We start from the raw sequence: 22,228 nt of genomic DNA on the forward strand, positions 1-22,228 counted from the left end.
CTTACTTGGCTTTCAACTGTAAGGAAGAGTTGTCCCTTCTCCCGCGTTTATTTACTTATTCATTTATCTATATCAGCATGCACTTAATGGATTCTTATAGACATGGTCATATCCACTCCCCTCATTATTGTAGGGAAATAAGAACTGGGACTATGTTCGTTGAATTTTAATACGTGATTTTTGGAAACTACAAACCCGAAAGCATAAAAGTGGCAAAGAAAGTGAAGGAACAGTTTGTAGTTTGTCATCGCCTCTATAAAAGCTTTATCAGTTATAAAAACATATTAATTAGAAAAACTGTTGTTATGAAAGGTAATTATTTTTAATATGTACTAATCACAATTATTGTAAACATATATCAAACATGCTGTATATATTCTGTACTAGTGAATGATATTTCTACTAAGCAGTCCTTTAGAACGTAAAGAGCAATTCATCTAACCAGAGGACTTGTGAGGTAGCAAAATATCTTGCTTTCTGGGGTTTGCTAGCTCCTGTGGCCTCGGTCTCACAAAAGGTAATTCCACTGATTCCTTTGTTCCACCCCCGCCCCAAGACTTCTGGGGGGGTATGTGTGCATATATACACTTTTTTTTTTTCTTTTCCTACAGAAAATAGATAGGAAATGGCCATGGCTGTGAGCATGGCTGAGTGGCTGAGTGGCCTAATGCTAGCCGGTGCTCTCTGCAGCCTAATTAAAGGAAAATGGTTGTGCTTTCTATGAAGAGAGGCACAGAGTAGGAGGAGGGGGCGCAGGAAGGGGAGCTGAGCACCACGAGCTTGCCTTTCTCCACGGAATTAAACGCTAACCTTGCCTCCTCCTCTGAGTCCTGAATATATAAAACGAATCAATGTAAATAGCTGGACAACTTCCAGGGCACTGGATTCCTCGTCAAAATTCAATTAATGCAGCCCCTAAGAAACCAGCAACATGCAAGGAAATACTGCGGATGGACTGAAAGAGCAGGTACGTGGAGCTGGATGTCAACTGGTCCCCGGGCTCTGGGCTTAGAGGGCAGCCGGCCAGCTCCCCACTGCAGCCAAAGGTCTGGGCAGGTGATGTCACAACTTCAGTGAGAATGGAAAGGTCAACTTAAATAGAAACAAAATTCTTAGCTATATAAAAATCATGCTATTTCTATGAGAAGACTGTTTTGCCCTGACAAGTCAGGGAAAAATGCAGGTCAGAAGATAATCTTGTCCAGCTGGGCGTTGGCGGTGGGCCTGTGTCCTCACCTCACTAGTTTCCTCTCTGCTTCTGCATACATCCTACCAAGGGCTGGGTTAACCATTGTGACTGATTGGCTCACTCTTCATAATAAACAGGCGAAAGAGGGAACTCCACGTAAAACACCTTTTATTTAACTTCCATCAGCTCAGACCAAAATAAGCAATCGAGGCCACAGTTTATTTATTCCCACGTAACTCTCCAGTGCATGACAGAACTTCATGAAGGCTTGTCGTGAAGTCCCTCTTACCTTGATCGCAGCTAAAACGAATTGCTACTCTAAAACTGCAGCTACATGAATTTATGCAGACACCCTGGAGTGGAGCAAAAGCAGTCCCCAGGAAGAAGAACTGCAGAATTATGCCAAAGAATGACTTCCAATTACATGGCAAACAAAAAATGTTTATTTTAATCATTTATTTAGTCTCTAGCTCATACCAGAAAGGGTCTGAGGCAGCTTACACAAAATATATGCAACAGGATAATTAAGAACAACAACAGCAGTAATAATAATAACAAGAAGAAGAAGAACACAACACACAGGCCCTCCGCCCTGCGCCAGGCACACAGCCAGACCTCTTTTCTGCAGTGCCTCCGAGAATTCTGATAGTCATTCTTTGCGGTAAGAACCATCATTATCCCCATTTTACAGCTATGAAGACGGAGGCTGGGAGGTTAAAGCAGCCCAGCTCAAGATTACATAAGCTGGGCTTCCCTGGTGGCGCAGTGGTTGAGAGTCCGCCTGCCGATGCAGGGGACATGGGTTCGTGCCCCGGTCCGGGAAGATCCCACATGCCGCGGAGTGGCTGCGCCCGTGAGCCATGGCCGCTGAGCCTGCGCGTCCGGAGCCTGTGCTCCGCAACGGGAGAGGCCACGACAGTGAGAGGCCTGCGTACCGCCAAAAAAAAAAAAAAAAAGATTACATAAGCTAACAAGTGGCAGAGCTGGGTTAAAAAGAAAGGCCATCAGTAAAAGGGCAGCTACCGGCAGGCCAGCAATGCAAAGCTGAGCCCAGGTGGAGAGGCTGCGCCCTCCACAGCGCAGGTGCTTCTGCAGTGAACTCGAACACTTAGCTTTGGGTTCCTTCCAGGACAAAGCAAGGAGGGAAATGTGTATCGGTGGCTAGATTTGCAGGGTGCCTGAGAGAAATGTATTCCATTTTCTAAGATGAAGCACAGCTTCATTTTCTTATGAAAAAGCTTCATTTTCTAATAAAAAAAAAAAAACATTTTCTAATCTGAAGCACAGATTCAGAAAAACAAATGGTCAGCAGACAGATCTTTCAGAGAATCGTGTAGGAATAGCATTTCTGGAAACCAAGACTCCGGAGACAGGCAGGCAGGACTCCAACCTCAGCACGATCTGGGCACCGATACAGACTCAGGACAGATGTGCTCTGGGATTCTGTGTTCTTACAGACTCGTGCTTGAGAGATAGCACAGCCTCCTGGCACCTCGGCTCGGGGCCGAGGGTGCATCCACTCACAGGCAAATAAATCACACTGGTTCCAGTGCATCCAGCAGACAGCAGCCTTCACACTCCAAGCTGCTCAAGACTGTCTCTCCTGGCACCTCTGCAGCCAGGCAGGGGCTCCCAGGGTGGCCAGCCATAGGCAGTGTCAGCTTCTGGTTCCTGGCACACCAGGGTAACTGGGCAAACACCAGTTCTGCAGAGCCACGAGCTGACCAGCAATAAGAGAGAGGTTGTTTACAAGCCAGATAGAAGATGGTGACTTCTGCCAAAGATCAGAATTTTGCTTTTAGCGCCAGGGCATCGAGAGGCATTTTTCCTTAGAGCAGTAAACATCCTTTATCTGGTGATGCCTGTTGTAGATTGCGACAACGGTGTAGCCAAATTATATTCAGAGGAGACTTGGTTTTCTGTTATCTAGATCTTGTGCAGGTGATAGTTACAACTGATCTCAAATAACTAGTTGGTTTTGCTTTGAAAATCATTCATCTTCCCTTTCTAGATCTGCCTCGAAGCAATAAATGAACTAGATAGTGATTCTGGCAAACTTGAGTTGGACAGGAAATAGTCACATCAAACTTCTATTTTGGTTTTCGGGGTTTTTTGTCACAGTGTGTCATGGGGCTGTGTCTGCTCATGTAATATGTGGCATCCTTGAGTAAATCCACCACCCCAGAAATGTGTAATTTAATTTCCAAGCAAACCTAGGGCTAACTGGAAATGCTTATTTGTTCCTATTCTTATTTTTGAAAACTGTTTTGAAATGCATGAATCCACTTTCTTTTATGGGCAGAATAAAATGACCAGAATGCAACCTCACAGTGGGAACACAAATTGTTCTCTCCTCTCCTCTGCATTTAAGCCAACTCAGGCCAGATGAGGATGTGGAAGACACCAGGGCTTTCCCATGGACTTGGAGGTGACTGTCACATACAGAAAGTTGTGTGTGTGTGTGTGTGTGTGTGTGTGTGTGTGTGTTTGTGTGTGTTTCCACAATGCTTACTTTGGGGACAGGTTTAAATCTAGTTAAAGATATGTTCTCATTCTGGGAACTTCAACTAAACACACTCTCCCAATTTATGTAGATTTAACTTTAAGAAAAGATTTTTAGGGTTTCCCTGGTAGCTCAGTGGTTGAGAGTCTGCCTGCTGATGCAGGGGACATGGATTCGTGCCCTGGTCTGGGAAGATCCCACATGCCGCGGAGCGGCTAGGCCCGTGAGCCATGGCCGCTGAGCCTGCGCGTCTGGAGCCTGTGCTCCGCAATGGGAGAGGCCACAACAGGGAGAGGCCCGCGTACCGCAAAAAAAAAGAAAAGATTTTTAGGTAGATGTTGTGGAGTCTATTGGGTATCATGGCAGACAATGTCTGTTCTCTCTTTGCTCTTCAGAATCCTGAGTTATAGGATGTTATTTTGTACCTAAAATAAATGACAATGATCCCCAGACTCCCCTGCAGCCAAGGAAGCCATTTGACCAAACTTGGCCAGTAAGATATAAATAGAAGTACTGTGTGAGATTTCTAGGAATTGGTCCTAAAATAAAGAATAAGGACCCTCATTTTCCCTTTTTCCATCCAAGAACATATCTATGATGACTGGAGCTCAGCAGCCATTTTGCTCTGTGAGGCCAAGGGCCCTATGGTTAGTGCTGTGATCTGATGTCTATGGAACCACCATGCCAATCCTGGACACCCCACCAAGACTTTCTTTATATGAAAAAAGTACCACTATGCCTTTTTAAAGCCAGGGTTATTTTGAATTTTTTGGCAGACACTTGCCCTAGAGGGGTGGACATAGAAATGCAGTGACAGAAAGGACACAGATGTGAGGGCAGCTGCCCCACCCGGCCCTCTGCCCCACCCCCGGCCCTCCACTCCACCACATCCACCCTTGTGTGTGCACTTTGGGGGTGGGGACCACAGTGCCCAGCAAAGCATCTGCCACCATGGCTGTGATGGAGTAACAGCAAAGAATCACCCCCTAGGTTGTCCCCCTCGTTGCCGCTTTGCAGCCACTGAGGTCAGCTCTGGCCGACGCCTCAGACAGAGAGGAGGGGAGAGCTCGGCGGAGAAGGAGCAAGCATTCGTTGAACAGTGGGCGGAGGTGGCAGAGAACAGAGGACCAGACCAAAATGGGTGTCGGAGGGAAAGACAGAGGGCTTTGAAAGGCGCCACAGGACCTGTTAGGAAGGATGGACGAATGGACAGAGGATGGAAGAAGAAAGGAAGACAGGACAGCATATGTGTTTTAGGCACACATACTGGCCTGGAGAAGGGGACGGGGGCAGGTGGCTTCAGAGAACATGTTTACACACCTGCTTCTGTTACCAACCCTTTGAGTCAAGTCCCAACAAGGGTCCTCCGGGCCCGTGTTACTTGTGCCAACAGTACAAGATGGAGATGGGCTCAGAGCAGAGGAAAACTTTCTTCTCTGATCACAGAAGGGAGAGCTGCAAGCTCCTGCCCTAGAGCACAGGCTCTCTGGGACAGGCCTTGGACGGGACAGGGATGGGACTGCTTTATAGGGATCTCAGCGGAGGGAGGGACGGAGTTCTGGGGGGTGGCAGGGAGCTGTGCTGCTCCACTCTGGGCCCGGAGCTGGGCACAGCCTCTCTGCACACGCCCAGCTCAGCTAGGGTGTCAGTTCTACAGCTGGGAACGCTAATCCAACACGTTAGGTGCGAGGCATCTGCACACAGTCCCCTTCCAGGCAAGTGAAACTAGACAGAGCACAAAAGAAGACTTAGACCTTATCACCCAGATTCCATCTCATTTTTCCTGGGTACCCCAGTGGGCTTTGCTGGTGACGCCTCCATGTCACCCAAACCGCTTAACCAGGACTGGTGGGCACACCATGTGCCCACCGTGGCCCCATAGGTGAGGGATGCTGGCCGGGCTGGTGGATGGACCACAAGGGACTGCAGGGGCATCTGTCCATTGAGCTGGTTGCTGCCATAGAACAACGAGGACCCAACGTGGCCAAATCTGACCTTTTAGAGAAAGGCCGAAAATCCAATTTCCAAATGCTGTTCAGGCCAAAGCAAAGACGTCTCTAGGTCACACCTGGCCCCCAGGGTGTCTGTTTGCAACCTGGATGATGGACCCTGTCGTCTGTCACTTCCTTTCTTCTGCATGTGGAGTGTCCATGGGAGGGCTGAGGCCCCCCAGCCATGCTGCAGCCCAAAGGCTGAGGCTTCCTGCTGGGTATCACCTACTCCCAGGCCTGGCAGGAGGAGAATGTCTGTCCTCCACCATGAGTCTGTGGTGCTGTCAGTACAAGAAAGGGCCTGGACCACGAGAACATCATGCTCCCGGGAAGGCCTGTGGGCCCCCCAGCTGCAGTGCCCCCCACACCCCAGGAGAAAAGGCAACTCTTGGGTGAGTTTCCAGCTTGAATAAACCCTCTGTGCAGGCGTGAGGGGCAGCTGGAGACCCTCTGATCAGGTTCAAAAGCAGAAACTGACTGTTATCACACTAAGATAAAATTAGAATGCTTTTCATTAAAAAAAAAAAAAAAGATCTTGGAGGGCAAGTTGTGTTTCTTCCCCTCCACTCTGCCTTTTCCAACTGTTGTGTAGTTTAGCATTTCCAGTTGAGCCTTGCTCTTCTGAAACTCTCTCTGCTTCCCTACCTGCTGCTGAAGGGCCCTGGCCTTGGGCTTGAGATCCAGGACCTGAAAGAACAGCATTTATCCACCTGTCTTTCCCCTTAGACACGTCCTGCTTCTCCCGTGGCTGGCGAGTGCAGCCTCACCGGCGGGTCTTGTCCATTTGCTTTTTTCAGCATCCAGCGTGGCCAGTGGCGGAGCTGTTTACCAGATCCCTACCCTGTTTGTATGATGGTGTCGATCAACTAGGCTGAATGACCAGACGGGGATGAGCTCTGGAGAAGTCTGATCAATTCCTTAATGATTGGACCACATTGACCAGAATGGTTAATTTGGTTCCGCAAGTTGACATTTCTTGGGCCTTCTGAGAAAAGTGTATCATTTGCAAAAGTCACGGAGAATCTAAGTCCCCCCAAATAAACCAGGCTAGCTGTGGCAAAATGAACAGAGACAGTCTTCTATTTGGGTCCTGGAGCATTTGTGTAAGCTTTTTCTCACGGCTGTTTGGAAATGAATTTCGTGATGCGAACACCCAAGTCTACACAGCCACTTAGAAACCACACGTGGCCGTGCTCTTACCAGACAGTGTCTCCTGAAGATTGTGGGGCCGCCAACTGTGGAGGTCTTCCATTTTGAATGTAAACTGGGAAAGAAGTTATTGTTTCCTATTTTTTGTGTTCACGGAAATATACATTTCCCCAAAGCTCAGCACTAAGGCCAGCTCTCCATAGCACCCGGGGCCGTTAATGCAGACCTGCCCCGCACCCCACCAGCCTTGGCAAGGATTCCAGAAGCCCCTCTCCTTTCTATGGAGAAGGAAAGAAACTAAAGCACAGGAGCCATTCAGTTTGGGGGAAAAACTAGACCTAAAGCTTTTCCTAAAGTAAAACTAATTTCTAACATCATTATCTCAAAAGGAGATGATCTTCACTTGACTAAATGTTCTCACCCATTGCAAAATGAGTTCTGTTAAATTCAAAGCTCTTCCAATTTTAAGAATGAAGGCTGCCATGTTTCCAGGAAGATTTCAAGGAGGCCCACAGGGGTCCATGGCACTCCAAACCCCCTCTTGCCCACCCTAAACAGGGTCACCGCACCAGCGCAGAAGCTCTCCACAGAGCGGGGGAGAAGCAGGCCCAGGTATCCTCACCTGCTCCTCCAGTCTTCTGAGAGCCAGCCTGTGCTGGACACCGTGGGGACCCATTGTCCACCATGCATTGGAGATCAAGACACTCCCTGGGTCAGCTTTCCTGCACGGTCAGAAGTGTGCCACGCACTGAAGTGGGTGGAAGCCTTCAGGCCACGAGTTAGCTCCACAGAGGAGGTTTGCACTGGACGTGGGCATGGATGGCACCGGGGAGGTGCAGACATGGACACGGGTCCTCTGGGCTGCCCATCAGGCAGGAGGGCCAGGGTGGAAGGTGTCTGGAGGGGCCGGAGGAGGTGAGAGCCTCAGACCCTCCACAGGGAGAAGACAGCAGAGGGGGCAGCGAGCGGTCTGGGCGCAGCTTTGGAGCCATGAGGAGGCTGAGCTGGACACGGCCCCCGACGGGGTGCCCTGACTCTGCCATCCGCAATCAGCATCTCCCAGCCCAGAGCTCCAGCCTCCCACCCCAGGCAGAGGGAAGACGCCTAGAAGCTCCTCAGTCTACGGCTAGTTCGGAAAGGCCGTTGACTGTGACTTTCCAGGACTCCAGTTCCCATGTGGCTGGGACGGCCAGTCTAACGAAGGCTCAGCCGGGTGCCACCTGCCACGAAGGTTAAGACAGATGTGCAGAAGCTCCCCTCCCGACAGTGGAGGAGCCCACATGCTCCTCAGTGACGCCTGGCTCCCCGGCATGGGCGCTAGCATTTCATCACCCCCTTGTAAGCGGCCCCTAGGGCACCACTGAAGCTGCAGTAAGACTGAGAAGGAGCCTTCAGAAGTCAACTGGTTGGCTTAGTTTGAAGGGCATGGCTGTTCCCAGAGGAATCCTGGGAATGTGCACAGCCAACAGTTTGCAGAGATTGTGAGCTTCTGGACAAGAATCCCCAAACGCTTGACCACAGGAGGCAGTGGCGGGAGAGTGGAAGGAATGAAACTTCAGGTCTCCTGAATTACTGTCTGCAAACAGCTCGACAGGCTGTGATGAGAATAGCAGGCATCGAATTTCCAGGTGATAGGCTGTGAGTCCAAAGCAGCAGAAGAAAGAATCTGCAGGAACCTCTGCTTCCTCTTTGACACCCCAGGCCCTGTGCAGACGGGCATAGCAGATACATTTTCAGAGGATTAAGGCTTCTCCAGCCATCTGTACTCAGCCTCCTGAGTGGAGGTGATGGGGATGTGGGCACAGACGATGGGCCAAGGCCCAGGGTGGGCTGCACTCATTCTAAGAGAAGAGGGTTTCCCCAGAGCCCCCTCTTGGAAGAACACGATGCAGAGTCACTGATGGTAACACAGAGGCCAGGACTGTGAAGCTGCTGGGCAGGGAAGATGCCTGAACAGCACCTGGGTAGTTGGAACAGGGCCGTGCTGGCGCCAGGAAAGCAGAGACAGAAGCTATGCCACCTAGAAGGCTGTGACTGTAGACCCCGAAACCAAGAGGGTGGAAACTCCTGATGCTGCCGTGGAAACACACACGGGAGGACTGGGCGTCTCAGCAACGCAGGAAAGATGGCGACAAACATAAAAGCGCCCACTGGTCGCTAACTCAGGCATTATAGTGGTTTCAAGATTTGCACGTCCACAAGCTGCTGAGACCTAAGAGGCAGGGACTAACCTGGCACAGCTGCGCTTCAGTGTCTGGGCTTAGGTATTACTGGTGCTTTGGTCCAAGAAGCTACCGTCTGAGGAGATGTGTCAAAACATCACCCCGCTGAGTTGATGCCTCCCAAGGTGGCTGGCTCTGCATCAGTGCCTTTGATCCAGGAATTAGATGGGTGTTGGATGTCGGCCTGGGTTTGTGGGGACCCAGAACCCCAGCCCGAACCCCCATCAACTCCATTCATTCAGGATTCAGCAGCCTTGAGTCACTCACAGCTCTGACACGTTTCTGCGAGTGCCCCCTGGACCCCCTCTGCCCTCCCTCCAGGCCTCAGGGCTCAGGCACACCACCCTTCAAGCCTGGGCTCACCCACGGCTCTCCCCCTGTTCCCATGAGGCTCACTCTTTGGTACTACTGCCCATCTTGGGGCACTTTGCAGTGTTTTATCACCTATTTATTTAGCAGAACTTTATTCTATATTAATGAAAGACCAATCAGGGCCAGGCAGTATGGAGTGTATACCTTGCTGTGTGCAGTTCACACATTCATTATTCCTTCCTTGGTTCAGTGAACATCTATAGGACGCCTGCTGCACACAGGTACTGAGCTACACAGCCGTGGAGCTATTACACAGCACATGTGAGTGCACTCACTGCCTCCAGGATCATCCTTCCTGCCCATCACCTTCCTAAGCTCAACCCCTACCACCCCACCCACCCCACCCCCACCCCCACCCTGTTTATCTCTACTCTGCCTCCTTGAGGGCCAGGCACATTCCTGCCTCCGGGCCTTTGCACCTGCTGTTCCCAGAAGGCTCTTTCCCCAGAGCCCCACGTGGCTCACTCTCTCCTGTCTCTGTCCCTCAGGCTTTACTCACTAAGTCACTGTCTTAGGTGAGAGCCTTGCTCTGTGTCTCCCGTCCTCACTTGATTTATGTTTCCTCCTAAGCAGTTCTCATTCGCATACTGAACATAGACCTATTTATCGCTTGGATATAAGCTCCACGGTGGCAGGGATGTTTGTCTGTGTTGGTCCCTGCTGTTTCCCAGTACCCAGAACAGTGCTGGTCACAGAATGGGTATGGAGCCCACATTAGTAGAACTAATAGTTGGATGAAAATATGACCTGAACAACAAAGTAGGTAGTTAAGGATGAAATTAGGTCATATTCTGGTCAGGCGAACAAGTGATAGATACTGAGCGGTGTGGCTGAGTGCCAGGTTGATTGTACGCATGCTTGTCACTGCCCCAGTCCTTTAATGCCTCGATGTCCCTGGGGCTTGTTACCTCCTTCCCAAGAATTAACTTGTCTCGGAAAACAGAAGGTGCTCATCTGCACGTGGGCACCGGTTTTTCTTCCCCTGGACACACATGTGACATCCACTAACAGTCCCAGGAACGACAAACTCACATCCAGAGGAGCTCACATCACCCACGTGTCTCTAACCATGAAGGAGCGAAGTTTCCTGTTCCGAGACACTGAGCATTAAGACAAAGTAAGAGTTAAAATACCAGTAAATGTTCCTGGTTCTCCCAAGAATGCATCAAATATTCAGCAATCCCCTGTAAATAAAGGATGGCCATACTGTCTTCCACATAAGAAAGCATGTATTCAAACTGTGGCGAGCATTGCCCTCTGAGGAAGGCGCCATTAAGACCCTCATAAGCCTCAGGGCCCGATTGTACTCTCCTTGGTATGCATCCTGGACTTTATGGTATGAACGTAAAAAAGGAGATGGCCTTTGGCCAAATCGCTCCAGGAACCTGCTCAGTTACTGGGAGTCTCTGGTTGTTCCCTAAAGCTAGGAAAAGCAACCCTGGAGGGGAAATTGGTGCCTTTGAGGGAGAAGCCGAGAAGCCAATCAACCAGCTGATGCCGATAAGGCGTGACTAAGCCGAGAAGCCAATCAACCAGCTGATGCCGATAAGGCATGACTAAGCAAATTCTTTGTTGTTAAACTTGCCTTGCAACCATCAGTTGTCTGTGCCCTTCTGATCCCATACCTTGGTGCGTTCAGTTCCCTACCCCCCTCTCGTCGATTGTTGCTGCACTTTGAGGACCCGCCGCGGCTGGCGGCAAGTGGCGCCCGAACAGGGACCGGACGAGAGGGACATCTGAATCTCGGTAGGTGAATCCCCGGAGTTACGAGTGAAAGTGTGGCCACATAGTAAAGTTGATAGTAACTCGGGGCAATAGTCAGAAGTAAAAATATATGGGACAAAAAGTATCCAAGGAGCGACCTGAGATCACTGATCAAGAGAAGGAGTTGTCCACCAGTGTTTTCCAGGCTTTCACAGCTAGAAATTATGATGTCTGTCTGCAAAATCTTGCCTGCCTACAAGATATAAACAAAGACGATTATAATATAATTTTGAATACGGCAGTAGCTGAGTTTTTCAAAAGTAACCAGACAACAACAGATAGTTTAAGACAGACACTTAACCAACTGAAGAATCAGGTGCACTCGGCTGTTGAAGAAATGGATGGACTAGATGATCCTGAAAACAGTATGTTGTATTACAATTAAGCAGTCATCCTGTATCATGTCCGACAGTATACAGAAGCCATATCCGTTGGTGAAAAACTTTATCAGTTCATAGAACCTTTTGAAGAAAAATTTGCCCAAGCAGTGTGTTTTTTGATCATAGACCTGTATATATTAACCTACCAAGCTGAGAAAGCTTTACATCTTCTTGCTGTTCTAGAAAAAATGATTTCACAGGGCAACAATAACAAAAATGGAAAGAATGAGACTGGTAATGACAGCAACAAAGATGGGTCTAATCATAAAGCTGAAAGTGGAGCTCTAATAGAAGCTTCAAAGTCAAAGATAACTGTTTTTGTGTTGAAATATATGTAGGAGGACAAGGGACTTTACTGGCCGGCCATAGTTTAAAGGTAGTTAAAGCTGTTACAAGTTCGAAGTTTCCCTCCTTTTTTCCTTCTGATTTTCCCCAATCTGATTTTGAATTCTCAAATCTGGTGCACCTTAAATTATAATAATGGTACCATTTTAATTTCTTCAGTTTCTGTTACTAATAATAGTTTGGTTTTTTATAAGCATTGGGATTTTGGGAAGTTTGCATTGTCTTATTCTTATTAACCGGTTATTACTTGTGTTACACCCTCATATGCGTTGCTAATAGGAGACTTACAGATTGAGTTTACTTCTGGTTCCTTAGGATATAATATAACTTGTCAGAATTGTATTTTTAGTACTTGCATTCTGCCTATGAAAGGAACTTTTTCTGTTATGATGTTAAAACAACCTTCCTATGTAATGCTGCCTGTAAATATTTCTGAACCATGGTATCATAGTACTAGCATGCAAGCTTGGCTAGAATTATCTGAAGCTTTAAAAAGACCTAAACGATTCATTGGAATATTAATATGTAGCATATTAGCCTTAGCCACTTTAACAGCCACAGCCGCTACCGCCGGTTTAGCATTAAGTAAAACTGTACAACAAGCACATTGTTAATCAATTGTCTAAAAATACCAGTATTGCATTAGCATTACAAAGTCATATTGATACTTAACTAAAAACTGGGGTTGATGAGTTAAAAAATGCTCTCATAGGTTTAGGAGACCAAATTATGGCTTTAAAATTGAAAATGCGTTTGATTTGCCATGCTAAATATACTTGGATTTGTGTGACTCAACACGCTTATAATGAAGCTGACTGGGATTGGAACAAAGTAAAAATGCACTTTTTAAGTGTATGGACTGATGGACACATTAGTTTGAACATACAAAAACTTAATGCGGAAATACAAGCAATTCAAGAAGCTCATCTACAAGAAGACGGGCCCCAACAATTAATTCAAGGACTCTTGGATCAGCTTCAGTGGTTAAACCCAATGCATTTGGTTTCAAAATGGACTCACAGGATTGATTACCGTGGGGTCATGTGTATTGTTGATGTTAATTGCCTTACCTTGTTTATTATGCTTTATTGTTGGCCATCTCGCTGCTCTTCCGTCAGGAGGTGTATGGGTTGAAATTGCATTATCAAGCTTTAAAAAATAAAAGAGGGGGAAATGTGGCGAGCATTGCCCTCTGAGGAAGGCGCCATTAAGACCCTCATAAGCCTCAGGGCCCGATTGTACTCTCCTTGGTATGCATCCTGGACTTTATGGTATGAACGTAAAAAAGGAGATGGCCTTTGGCCAAATCGCTCCAGGAACCTGCTCAGTTACTGGGAGTCCCTGGTTGTTCCCTAAAGCTAGGAAAGGCAACCCTGGAGGGGAAATTGGTGCCTTTGAGGGAGAAGCCGAGAAGCCAATCAACCAGCTGATGCCGATAAGGCATGACTAAGCAAATTCCCTGCTTTAGGGGTATATATACGGCTACGCTTTGTTGTTAAACTTGCCTTGCAACCATCAGTTGTCTGTGCCCTTCTGATCCCATACCTTGGTGCGTTCAGTTCCCTACCCCCTCTCGTCGATTGTTGCTGCACTTTGAGGACCTGCCGCGGCTGGCGGCAAACAGTTTTCAGGGCAAAGTTAGCAAATAGGGCCACCAACAGAACTGCTCTCTGAAGAAAGATTCAATTAGGCGTCCGTGCAGTTGCACGAAGGCCGTGTTGCAACACCGAGGTGGCCTGTTTTTCTGGTCATTATTAATCCAGAAACCTTAATGATGAACAACATTTGTGTTATTGTCTCCCCAAATTTAATTTGTTTATGCAGCAGTTCAGTTAATCCTGCAATCTGTTTTTCTCAAACGAGGGCAGATAATGGAGACACCGTTCTTTACAAGTCTTCAGGCTTTTAAATTCTGATAAAATCAGGGTTCTTCACTGGGTCTTGCCCCAGCTCTGAATTAAACCACTTTAAATGTAATTATGGAAGCTGGCCTTACATCAGGGACATCCATTTACAAAATTGATTGGCCATGCTGTTCCACGAGCCATTTCATGAGCAAACGATTGCAAAAGGACCAGAACCGTAATTTATAAAGGCAAAAAAGCAGGTAAATACTTTATTAGTGGTAATGAGAAAGTTTCCAACTAACTGAACCTTTTTCTTCCCTCACCAGCTACTTCACGGAGCCGTGGTGCATGGCCCTCTTTCACGATCGTTTTATTGATCTCCGGAAAGAGTTACGCCAGATCTTATCCTCCAAGAAGGTAAGAGTAATTAACGGATATGTAGATTATTCCTTGCAAATTAGAAGCAGTTACAGTTGTTGATCATTTAGACTTTTCCCTACATCCCCACTTTACGGTTTCACTTTGAAAATCAACTGTCCCTCACAGAAACAAACTACGGAGTAGGTAAACATAGATGGTAATATTTCAGGGAATGTGAATTGTTCAAATCTTTTATGCGGGGCAAATTTGTTTTCCCCTTTTACAAGTACCTGTACTTTCATTATCTGCTGACAGTGAGGGCTGAAAGCGCCGTGTGGGTGGTATCTCCTTGCCCTCAGGCATGAAGGCTTGAAGGCTGAGTTCCTATAGTTTCTGTCTGCATTTGCCAGCTGTTCGCTCGCTAACCATTCGTGTGCGCGTGTTGTTCCAAAGGTGTCAGGGGACTCAACAGGTGTCCAAATGCACTCCTTTTATAACCGAAACTTCTTTCTCCAAGTAGTGTAGGATTAACTGGAAGTGAGGCTGCACATTTAACTCTGCCATGTAGGTAGTAAAATATTTGTGAAACTTAATTTTTTTCAACACCTAGAGTCCTTACCAGAGTTGCGGCGAGTTTACATCTTTGGTCAAACGTGCATTCTAGACTCCTCCTCGATTCACTCGGAGGAGGGCTGGGGCTCAGCTGAGCTTCCGCCTCGTCTGACTGTCTAGACGGGCAGGTTCTGCGTCTCTGTGTCGCCTCCTCGTGGGTCCCCGGGGTGTGGGCTGCCACACCGGATGCACAGATGCAGCCCAGGTCCCCAGGCCCCTCGTTCTAGCCGCTGCACGCCCCACCGCACCGAACCACACAGGGACCCTCCGAGGTGGGTGGAGGCACTGTTGTCATCGCCTCCACTTGACCCATGAGGAAGCTGAAGCGGAGAGACTTCCCGCAACCCAAGGGTCTCCCGCTCCAAAACCAGGGTTGTCGGCACTGGACCACAGCGGTGGCGGTGGCGTGGTACCCTCTCCTCATTGCCCTGCCCCTGTTCAGTTTCATCCCTGGGGGTCCAAGCTGGGAAACTGACATAATTTTACTAATCTGAAGTAGATTCAGATTGGGAAACATAGGTTTAAAGTTTAAACCAAACTCAATTCTCTTTGGCGCCCACGAAGATAGGAACCAGGCAGGGGAGTGTACCCAAGGGAAGCAGAGGGGCCGATGGCTAAAGGCCCAGGTCAGCCACGGTGAGAGCCATTCAAATTGGAAATGAGAATAGTAATGAGATAGACATAGAGATTTAGGATGTTACAGGTCAGCCAGGTCCCTGCACTTCATTCGGGGCTGTGAGGAAGTCGGTCCACATTAAAACATGACCCCGAGCTGGAAGCCTGGTGCTTACTGAGCTTTGCCTAGCTCCCTCCCTCCTTCCCTCCCCAAACAACCTGCAGCTCACCGCTGCCCCGTAAGAAGGAGTCATCAGTATTCTCGCTATTCCATCAACACTCTATGCCTAAACCTTCCAAACCCCAGATCTGAACTCCTCAGTTAACCTTTTGCACAGAGACAAGCGGTTTTGGGTGTCAAGTTTAAAAGGGAAACTTTCCCAAGCACACATCCTCAAACGCAATGGTGCCTGCTTCTCATGGCACCCGCTGAGACTCCCAAAACCTTTTAGGCAGGAGAACATGTTTGCCGTGGGTCAGTCTGCAGTGCATAAACTCGTGGGCCCTGGCAGGAGAGCAGGGAGACTGCAAGTGGCCTTTGCAGAAGATGCTCTAAGGCTTCCCCAACCATCCTCCTGGGTTCTCTACATTTCCAGAAAGGGGAACCTCTGCAAGAAGAGCCTCCACTGGGGGACTGTTCTGACATCTGTCAAGTGCAAAGGCCACAGGAGGTATTGGGGCCTGTAGTGGTGTCTGCCTGTAGCTCAGATACACATGGAACAGGGACTCAGAGAGCTGGGGGAGGAGAAAGGGAAGGTTTGTGTGTGAGCACGGGGCACAGAAGAATGGCTCCAAGGAAGTGCCGGCCACCAAAAGTCAGAGTGACTGTGACAGGTATGGTGGAGACAGGCCCACAGTAGAAGTGGCAGTCATACAAACAGACATGCAGGAATTTCACTGAGGAGTCTGGTAATAGGAAAACAAAGCAGAGAGCCTTCACTACAGAGTAACAGTAATTCCTTTTATCAAATATTGAGATGATGTAACCCACTTAATTTCACTTTCTACCTTGTCTTCAGGGAAGTACAGAAGTTCAATACCATTAACTATAATGTCCTAGCATTCAGTTTATCAATTTTCCCCTCCCTCCACGTGTGGAGCAAGAAATAAATGACTATTGTCTAGGACTGTCATCATAAGTCATATGTAGATTTTAAATGTGTATATGATTTATTTTGAAAACAAGATCATTATAAGACATCTCAAATCCTTTTGTGGAAGTCAAAAGGGGAATGGCTTATAAATCCTCTTGTCATGCATCTAGCCAGAGAGTCACTGACCAAGGTGAAATTCTGTATAGTCAAAATCATCCTTCAGAGGGATGGATATTGATAGAGTTGGGGAAAAATAGTTTTAAAATAATAGAGACTTTAATATCTCACTTTCAGTAATGGATAGAACCAGGTAGAAGATTAACAAGAAAATAGGGGACTTGAATAGCACTATAAACCAAGCAGACCTAACAGATTTATACAGAGCACTCGACCCAACAACAGCAGGATGCATGGTCTTCTCAAGTGCGTGTGGAACATTCTCCAAGACAGGGCACCAAACAAGTGTCAATAAATTTTAAAAGACTTAAACCATACAAAGTATATTCTCCAACCACAATGAAATGAGACTAGAAATCAACTAGAAAGTGAACAACAGATTCTTAAGCAACTTCTTTGGTTTCAAAGAAGAAACCAAATGGGATGTTAGAAGTACTTAGAGACAAATGAAAATGAAAACACAATGGACCAAAATTTATGGGATGCAAAGAGAAAACAGTTTTCAGAGGGAAATTTATAGCTGTAAATGCTTACATTTAAAAAACAGGAAAGCCCTCAAATCAGTAACTTAATTCTACTCCTTAAGGAACTAGAAAAAAGAAAACCAAACTAGAAAAAGAAAATCAAACTAAACCCAATGCTAGCAGAAGGAAGGACATAATAAACATTAGAGTGGAGATAAATGAAATAAAGAATTTTAAAAAACAGAGAACACTGATGAAACCAAAAGCTGGTTCTTTCAAAAGATCAACAAAATAAACCTTTAGCTAGATTAATCAAGAAAAAAAAGACACAAATCCCTAATGAAATGAAAATGGGGACATTTACCAACCTTAAATAATAAAGGTTTAAAAGAGAATATTACGAACAATTGTATGCCAACCAAACAGATAACCTAGATGAAACAGAGAAATTCCTAGAAACACACAAACTACAAGAACTGACTCAAGAAGAAATAGAAAATCTCAAGAAACTTATATAACAAGTAAAGGTATTTCATCAGTAATCTAAAACCTCCCAACAAAGAGAATCCCAAGACCAGACGGTTTCACTGCTGAATTCTACCAGACATTTGAATAAGAATTAACACTGATTCTTCTCAAACTCCTCAGACAAATAGGAGAGGAAGGAACACTTCCTAGCCAATTCTATGAGGCCAGCATTACCCTGATACCAGAGCCAGACAAAGACATCAAAAGAAAAGAAAACTACAGAACAATATCCCTCATGAAGTTATGATGCAAAAATCTTCAGCAGAATACTAGCAAACTAAATCCAGTAGCACATTAAAAGGATTATACACCACGACCAAGATTTACGCGAGGAGTGTAAGAGTGGTTCAACATATCAAAATTAATCCATGTAATACACCACATTAATAAAATGAAAGAGGGGGAGAAGTGCTATAATCTTAATTGATGCAGAAAAAGCATTTGACTAAATCACACATGCTTTCATAGTAAAAACACTAAAAAGCCAGGAACAGAAGGAAACTGACCCAACCTGATAAAGAGTATTTATGAAAAGCCCACAGCTAACATCACACTCAATAGTGAAGGACTGAAAGTTTTACCTCAGAGATCTGGAACTAGACAAGAATGCCTGCTTTTACCACTTATATTCAACATTGTACTGGAAGTTCTAGCCACAGCAATTAGGCAGGAAAAAGAAATAAAAGGCATCCATGTTTGAAAGGAAAACTATCTCTATTCTCAAAGGACATGATCTTATATAAAGAAAATTTTAAAGAATCACAAAAGAATATTAGAGCTAATAGATGGATTTGGCAAAGTTACAGGATATAAGATCAACATACAATAATCAGTTGTCTACATTAGCAATCAATAATCCAAAATAAAATTAAGAAAACAATTCCATTTACAATAGCATCAAAAATATTAAAATACTTGGGAATAAATTTAAGCAACGAGGTACAAGACTTGTACACTGCAAACCACAAAACATTTCTGAAAGAAATTAAAGAAGACCTTAATAATGAAAAGACATCTATGTTCATGGATTTGAAGATTTAATATTGTTAAGATAGGATAACCTAAATGGGAAAAGAATCTGAAAAAGAATAGATATATGTATATGTATAACAATCACTTTGCTGTATACTGAAACTAACACAACATTGTAAATCAACTATACTCCAATATAAAATAAAAATTTTAAAAACCAAGGTGCCAAGTTTTAAACTAAAAAAATATATTGTTAAGATAGGAATACTATGTAAAGCAACCTACAGATTCAATGCAATCCTATAAAAATCCCCTTGGTTTTTTTTTTTTTAGAAATAGAAAAGCCAATCCTAAAGTTCAGATGGAAATGCAAGCTAAAACAATTTGAGAAATTTTTAAAAAGTTGAAGGATACACACTTTGCAGTTTCAAAACTTAATACAGATCAACAGTAACCAAGACAGTATGGTACTTGCATAAGGATAGACATATAGATCAATGGAGTAAAATTAAGAGCCAAAGTAAACTCACTTATATGAAAAGATGTTAACATCATTCATCATTAGGGAAATGCAAACCAGGGCCACAATGAGATACCACTTCATGCCCACTGGGATGGCTATAGTTAAAAAAAAAAAAAAAAAAAAAAAAAAAAAAGAGGAAATAATGATTGTTGGCAAAGATGTGGAAAAATTGGAACTCACACTTTGCTAGTGGGAATGTAAAATTATTTTGCAGTTGCTGTGATAAAAATGGTTTGATGGCTCCTAAAAACTTACAAACAGAATTACTATATGACCTAGCCATTGCACTCCTAGGTATATACCCAAAGGAACTGAAAATCAGTATCCAAACGAATACTTGTATATGAATGTTCATAGCAGTACTATTCAGAGTTACAAGATGGAAGAAAAAACCCAAATGTCCATCAAGGGACAGATGGATCAACGAAATGCCGTCTATCCACATGATGGAACGTTATTCTGCCATAAAAGAAATTAAGTGCTGATACAGTCTAGAAAGTGGATGAACCTCAAAACACTGAGTTAACTGAAAGAAGCCAGACAGCCAGACACAAAAGGTCATGTGTTGTCTGTGGCATTGGGAGGTGAGCTGCTCACAGAAGAGCATGTTGGGAGGGGGGGTGGTCACAGTGTCAGGGGGAGGTGATCACACTGAGAAAAGGTCACACCAGGAGAGGCAAATGTACGAAAATGAGTTTACGATCTAGAGCAGTATTTGTATTCCGTAAATTTAAAAGCTCCATTGTGTGACTTTACACCATTTACCCTTATGTTAGAACAGCATCATGCAACATAAGCCCAAAATCTTCTCTAATTTTTGTATATTCACTGCTTATGTTTGATACATTTTTCCTGAAAAATTAAGGGAGAAAGAATCAATCTCAGATATACTGCATACGCGCTTGGTCACTCAAATGTTTCAGTGCCTCCAATATTTAGCTCTGGGCGTCCCTTGCCATTTTCTCTCTCACCGTCTTTGTTGAGCCGATTTGGAGTCCTGGCCCCCCACTGACTGTACTTCCAAGTGATGTGTGTATAACCTGCCACACCTGGCAGTGTCTCACTTACATAACCAAGTGATAATTACCTTATGTCTCCATATAGTTTGAATCTAGTTTTCTAAGTTCTTACTATTAATAATTTAATGATCCAGTAGAACTCTGCAAGTTATCCGCTTTTTTGGGAGGGTTTTGCTGTTAAAAAAAAAAAGAATTATTGGAAGGTCAAATAAATATACCATCAAAGTCCATCTTCCTTTAGGGTAATTTTCAATTATTGTGATGTTCAGAAAGCACACAGCTCAAATCTCAGTGAAGTGCTTTTTTATTTTGGCCACGCCACATGGCATGTGGAATCTTAGTTCCCTGACCAGGGATCGAACTTGTGCCCCCTGCATTGGAAGCACAGAGTCTTAACCACTGGACCACCAGGGAAGTCCCTTTTTAGAAACGTTTTTTAATTTTTTGAGTGAAGTGCTTTTTATAACAACCCTCCTCCTATAGATGGACAGATCGGTGATGAAGCAAGTATGGTAGCTGTAGAAACCAGGTAGTGTGTATGCAGATGCCAAGCGCACCGTTCTGTCAACTTGCCTCTATGTTTGAATCCTTTTCTTTTATAATAAAATGTTGGAAAAATCTCTACTGTATTGTAAACATGCACAGCATATGCTTCTCAACTTCAAATAACTTTATTCCCTCTGAGCCCTACCTTTAAAGATATCAACGAAATTTGCCTTTACTCAGAATTTATTCCAGGGCTTTAAAAATCCCATTTCTTGGGGACTGTAACCAAGTAAAGTAACCATCTAGCAGTTTTCATGTAAAAATCTTTAATCACCTCCTTTCTTACTTTTAAAAGAAGCCTGATATACAGATCTTTTCTGTACATTAAGAGCTTAAAATTAAGAGCTTAACTTTACTACCCTTGCTGAACCTTGAAGACATTATGCTACGTGAAGTAAGACAGTCACAAAAAGACAAATAGTGTTTGATTCCATTTACACGAGATGGCTAAAGTCAAGTCATAGAGAAAGGAGAAGGGTGGTCGCCAGGGGCTGGGAAGAGAGGGATGGGGAGTCAGGGGTTAAATTAAAGAGTTACAATATGGGAGGATGCGGACATTCTAGAGATGATGGTGGTCATGGCTTCCCAATGTGAAAGCCCCTAACACCTTTGAATCTTACACTTAAAAATGGTTAAAGTGGTAAATTTTATGCTATGTGTATTTTGCCACCGTTTAAAAAAAATTTGTTTTAATCTAGAAAAAAAAAATGACCAACCTTGGGGAGTTTTAGTGAAACTGCCCTCTTACTGTGGAGCTAAGCCCAAGTAATATCAGTAGCTGGCCTCCTACCGTATTTTCCAGGAGGAAAACCTTCCTTCCATAGAAGAGTTAGCCCGTCAGATCGAAGATGAGGAAATTAACCTGCCCGAGAAGCCCAAGAATTACCTCAAAAGAGTTTTCCAGGAAACCATCTACAGGCCTCTGGTGGAGAAGAGCATCCTTGACTATCTGCACTATAATCATTACCACCTGCCCATGTACGCGTGGCCGGGCATCATTTAGCGGTGGCCACGGCCTCCACTTGATTGCTTCCACGCGTGTCGTTCCGGGAAGCGCTCCGTAGAAGCAGGAAACCTCTCTGAAGCCTGGCTGGACCTCCAGGCACCGTCGTGGTTCCGTCCTTTCTTTTCCGTGTCCACCGATGCCTGTGGTTTCCTATCGTCCCAGTAGGTGGCGCACGGCGGTGCGTCTCGATTCTGGGGCAGGGAGACGCTTTACCAACACCAGGCGTGTTCCTGGGCAGAATAACCCATTTTAGCAATAAAATGAGACCGTACTGTGTAAAACTTGTTTTTTACGTTGGGTGTGGTTCTGTTTGATTTCCTGAAAAGTCCTGCCGCCAACGCTGTTAGTCCTTTACATGTTTACCCGGTCATACTCGTGGGCGATAAAAAAGAAAATCGTGTGCCCAGGATGGAAAATGAGTAAAACAGATGACAGGAAATTATCTCTGTAATTTAACATCAGAAGGACTGATTGCACAGACAAGTTTACAGGAACTTTTGAAACGAGGAGGCTGCTCTCACGGCCCCTGTATTTCTACTTCCTGTTCCAG

At 45.3% G+C, this 22,228-nt stretch overlaps 1 protein-coding gene across 3 annotated transcripts in view; it reads left to right on the forward strand.

Annotated features, from left to right (window-relative positions):
• Window positions 1-21,955, forward strand: part of CFAP61 (cilia and flagella associated protein 61) — a 272,631-nt gene extending 250,676 nt beyond the window's left edge. For all 3 annotated transcript variants that reach the window (XM_067013791.1, XM_059038853.2, XM_067013792.1), the window contains 2 exons: window positions 14,089-14,179; window positions 21,475-21,955. In XM_067013791.1, coding sequence (XP_066869892.1) covers window positions 14,089-14,179; window positions 21,475-21,675 — 292 coding nt within the window. In that variant the 3' untranslated portion in view covers window positions 21,676-21,955. The remainder of the gene's footprint in view (window positions 1-14,088; window positions 14,180-21,474) is intronic.
• Window positions 21,956-22,228: the final 273 nt, after the last annotated feature.

This window comes from Kogia breviceps, chromosome 14 (assembly GCF_026419965.1).
Source record: "Kogia breviceps isolate mKogBre1 chromosome 14, mKogBre1 haplotype 1, whole genome shotgun sequence".
Lineage (NCBI taxonomy): Eukaryota > Metazoa > Chordata > Mammalia > Artiodactyla > Physeteridae > Kogia > Kogia breviceps.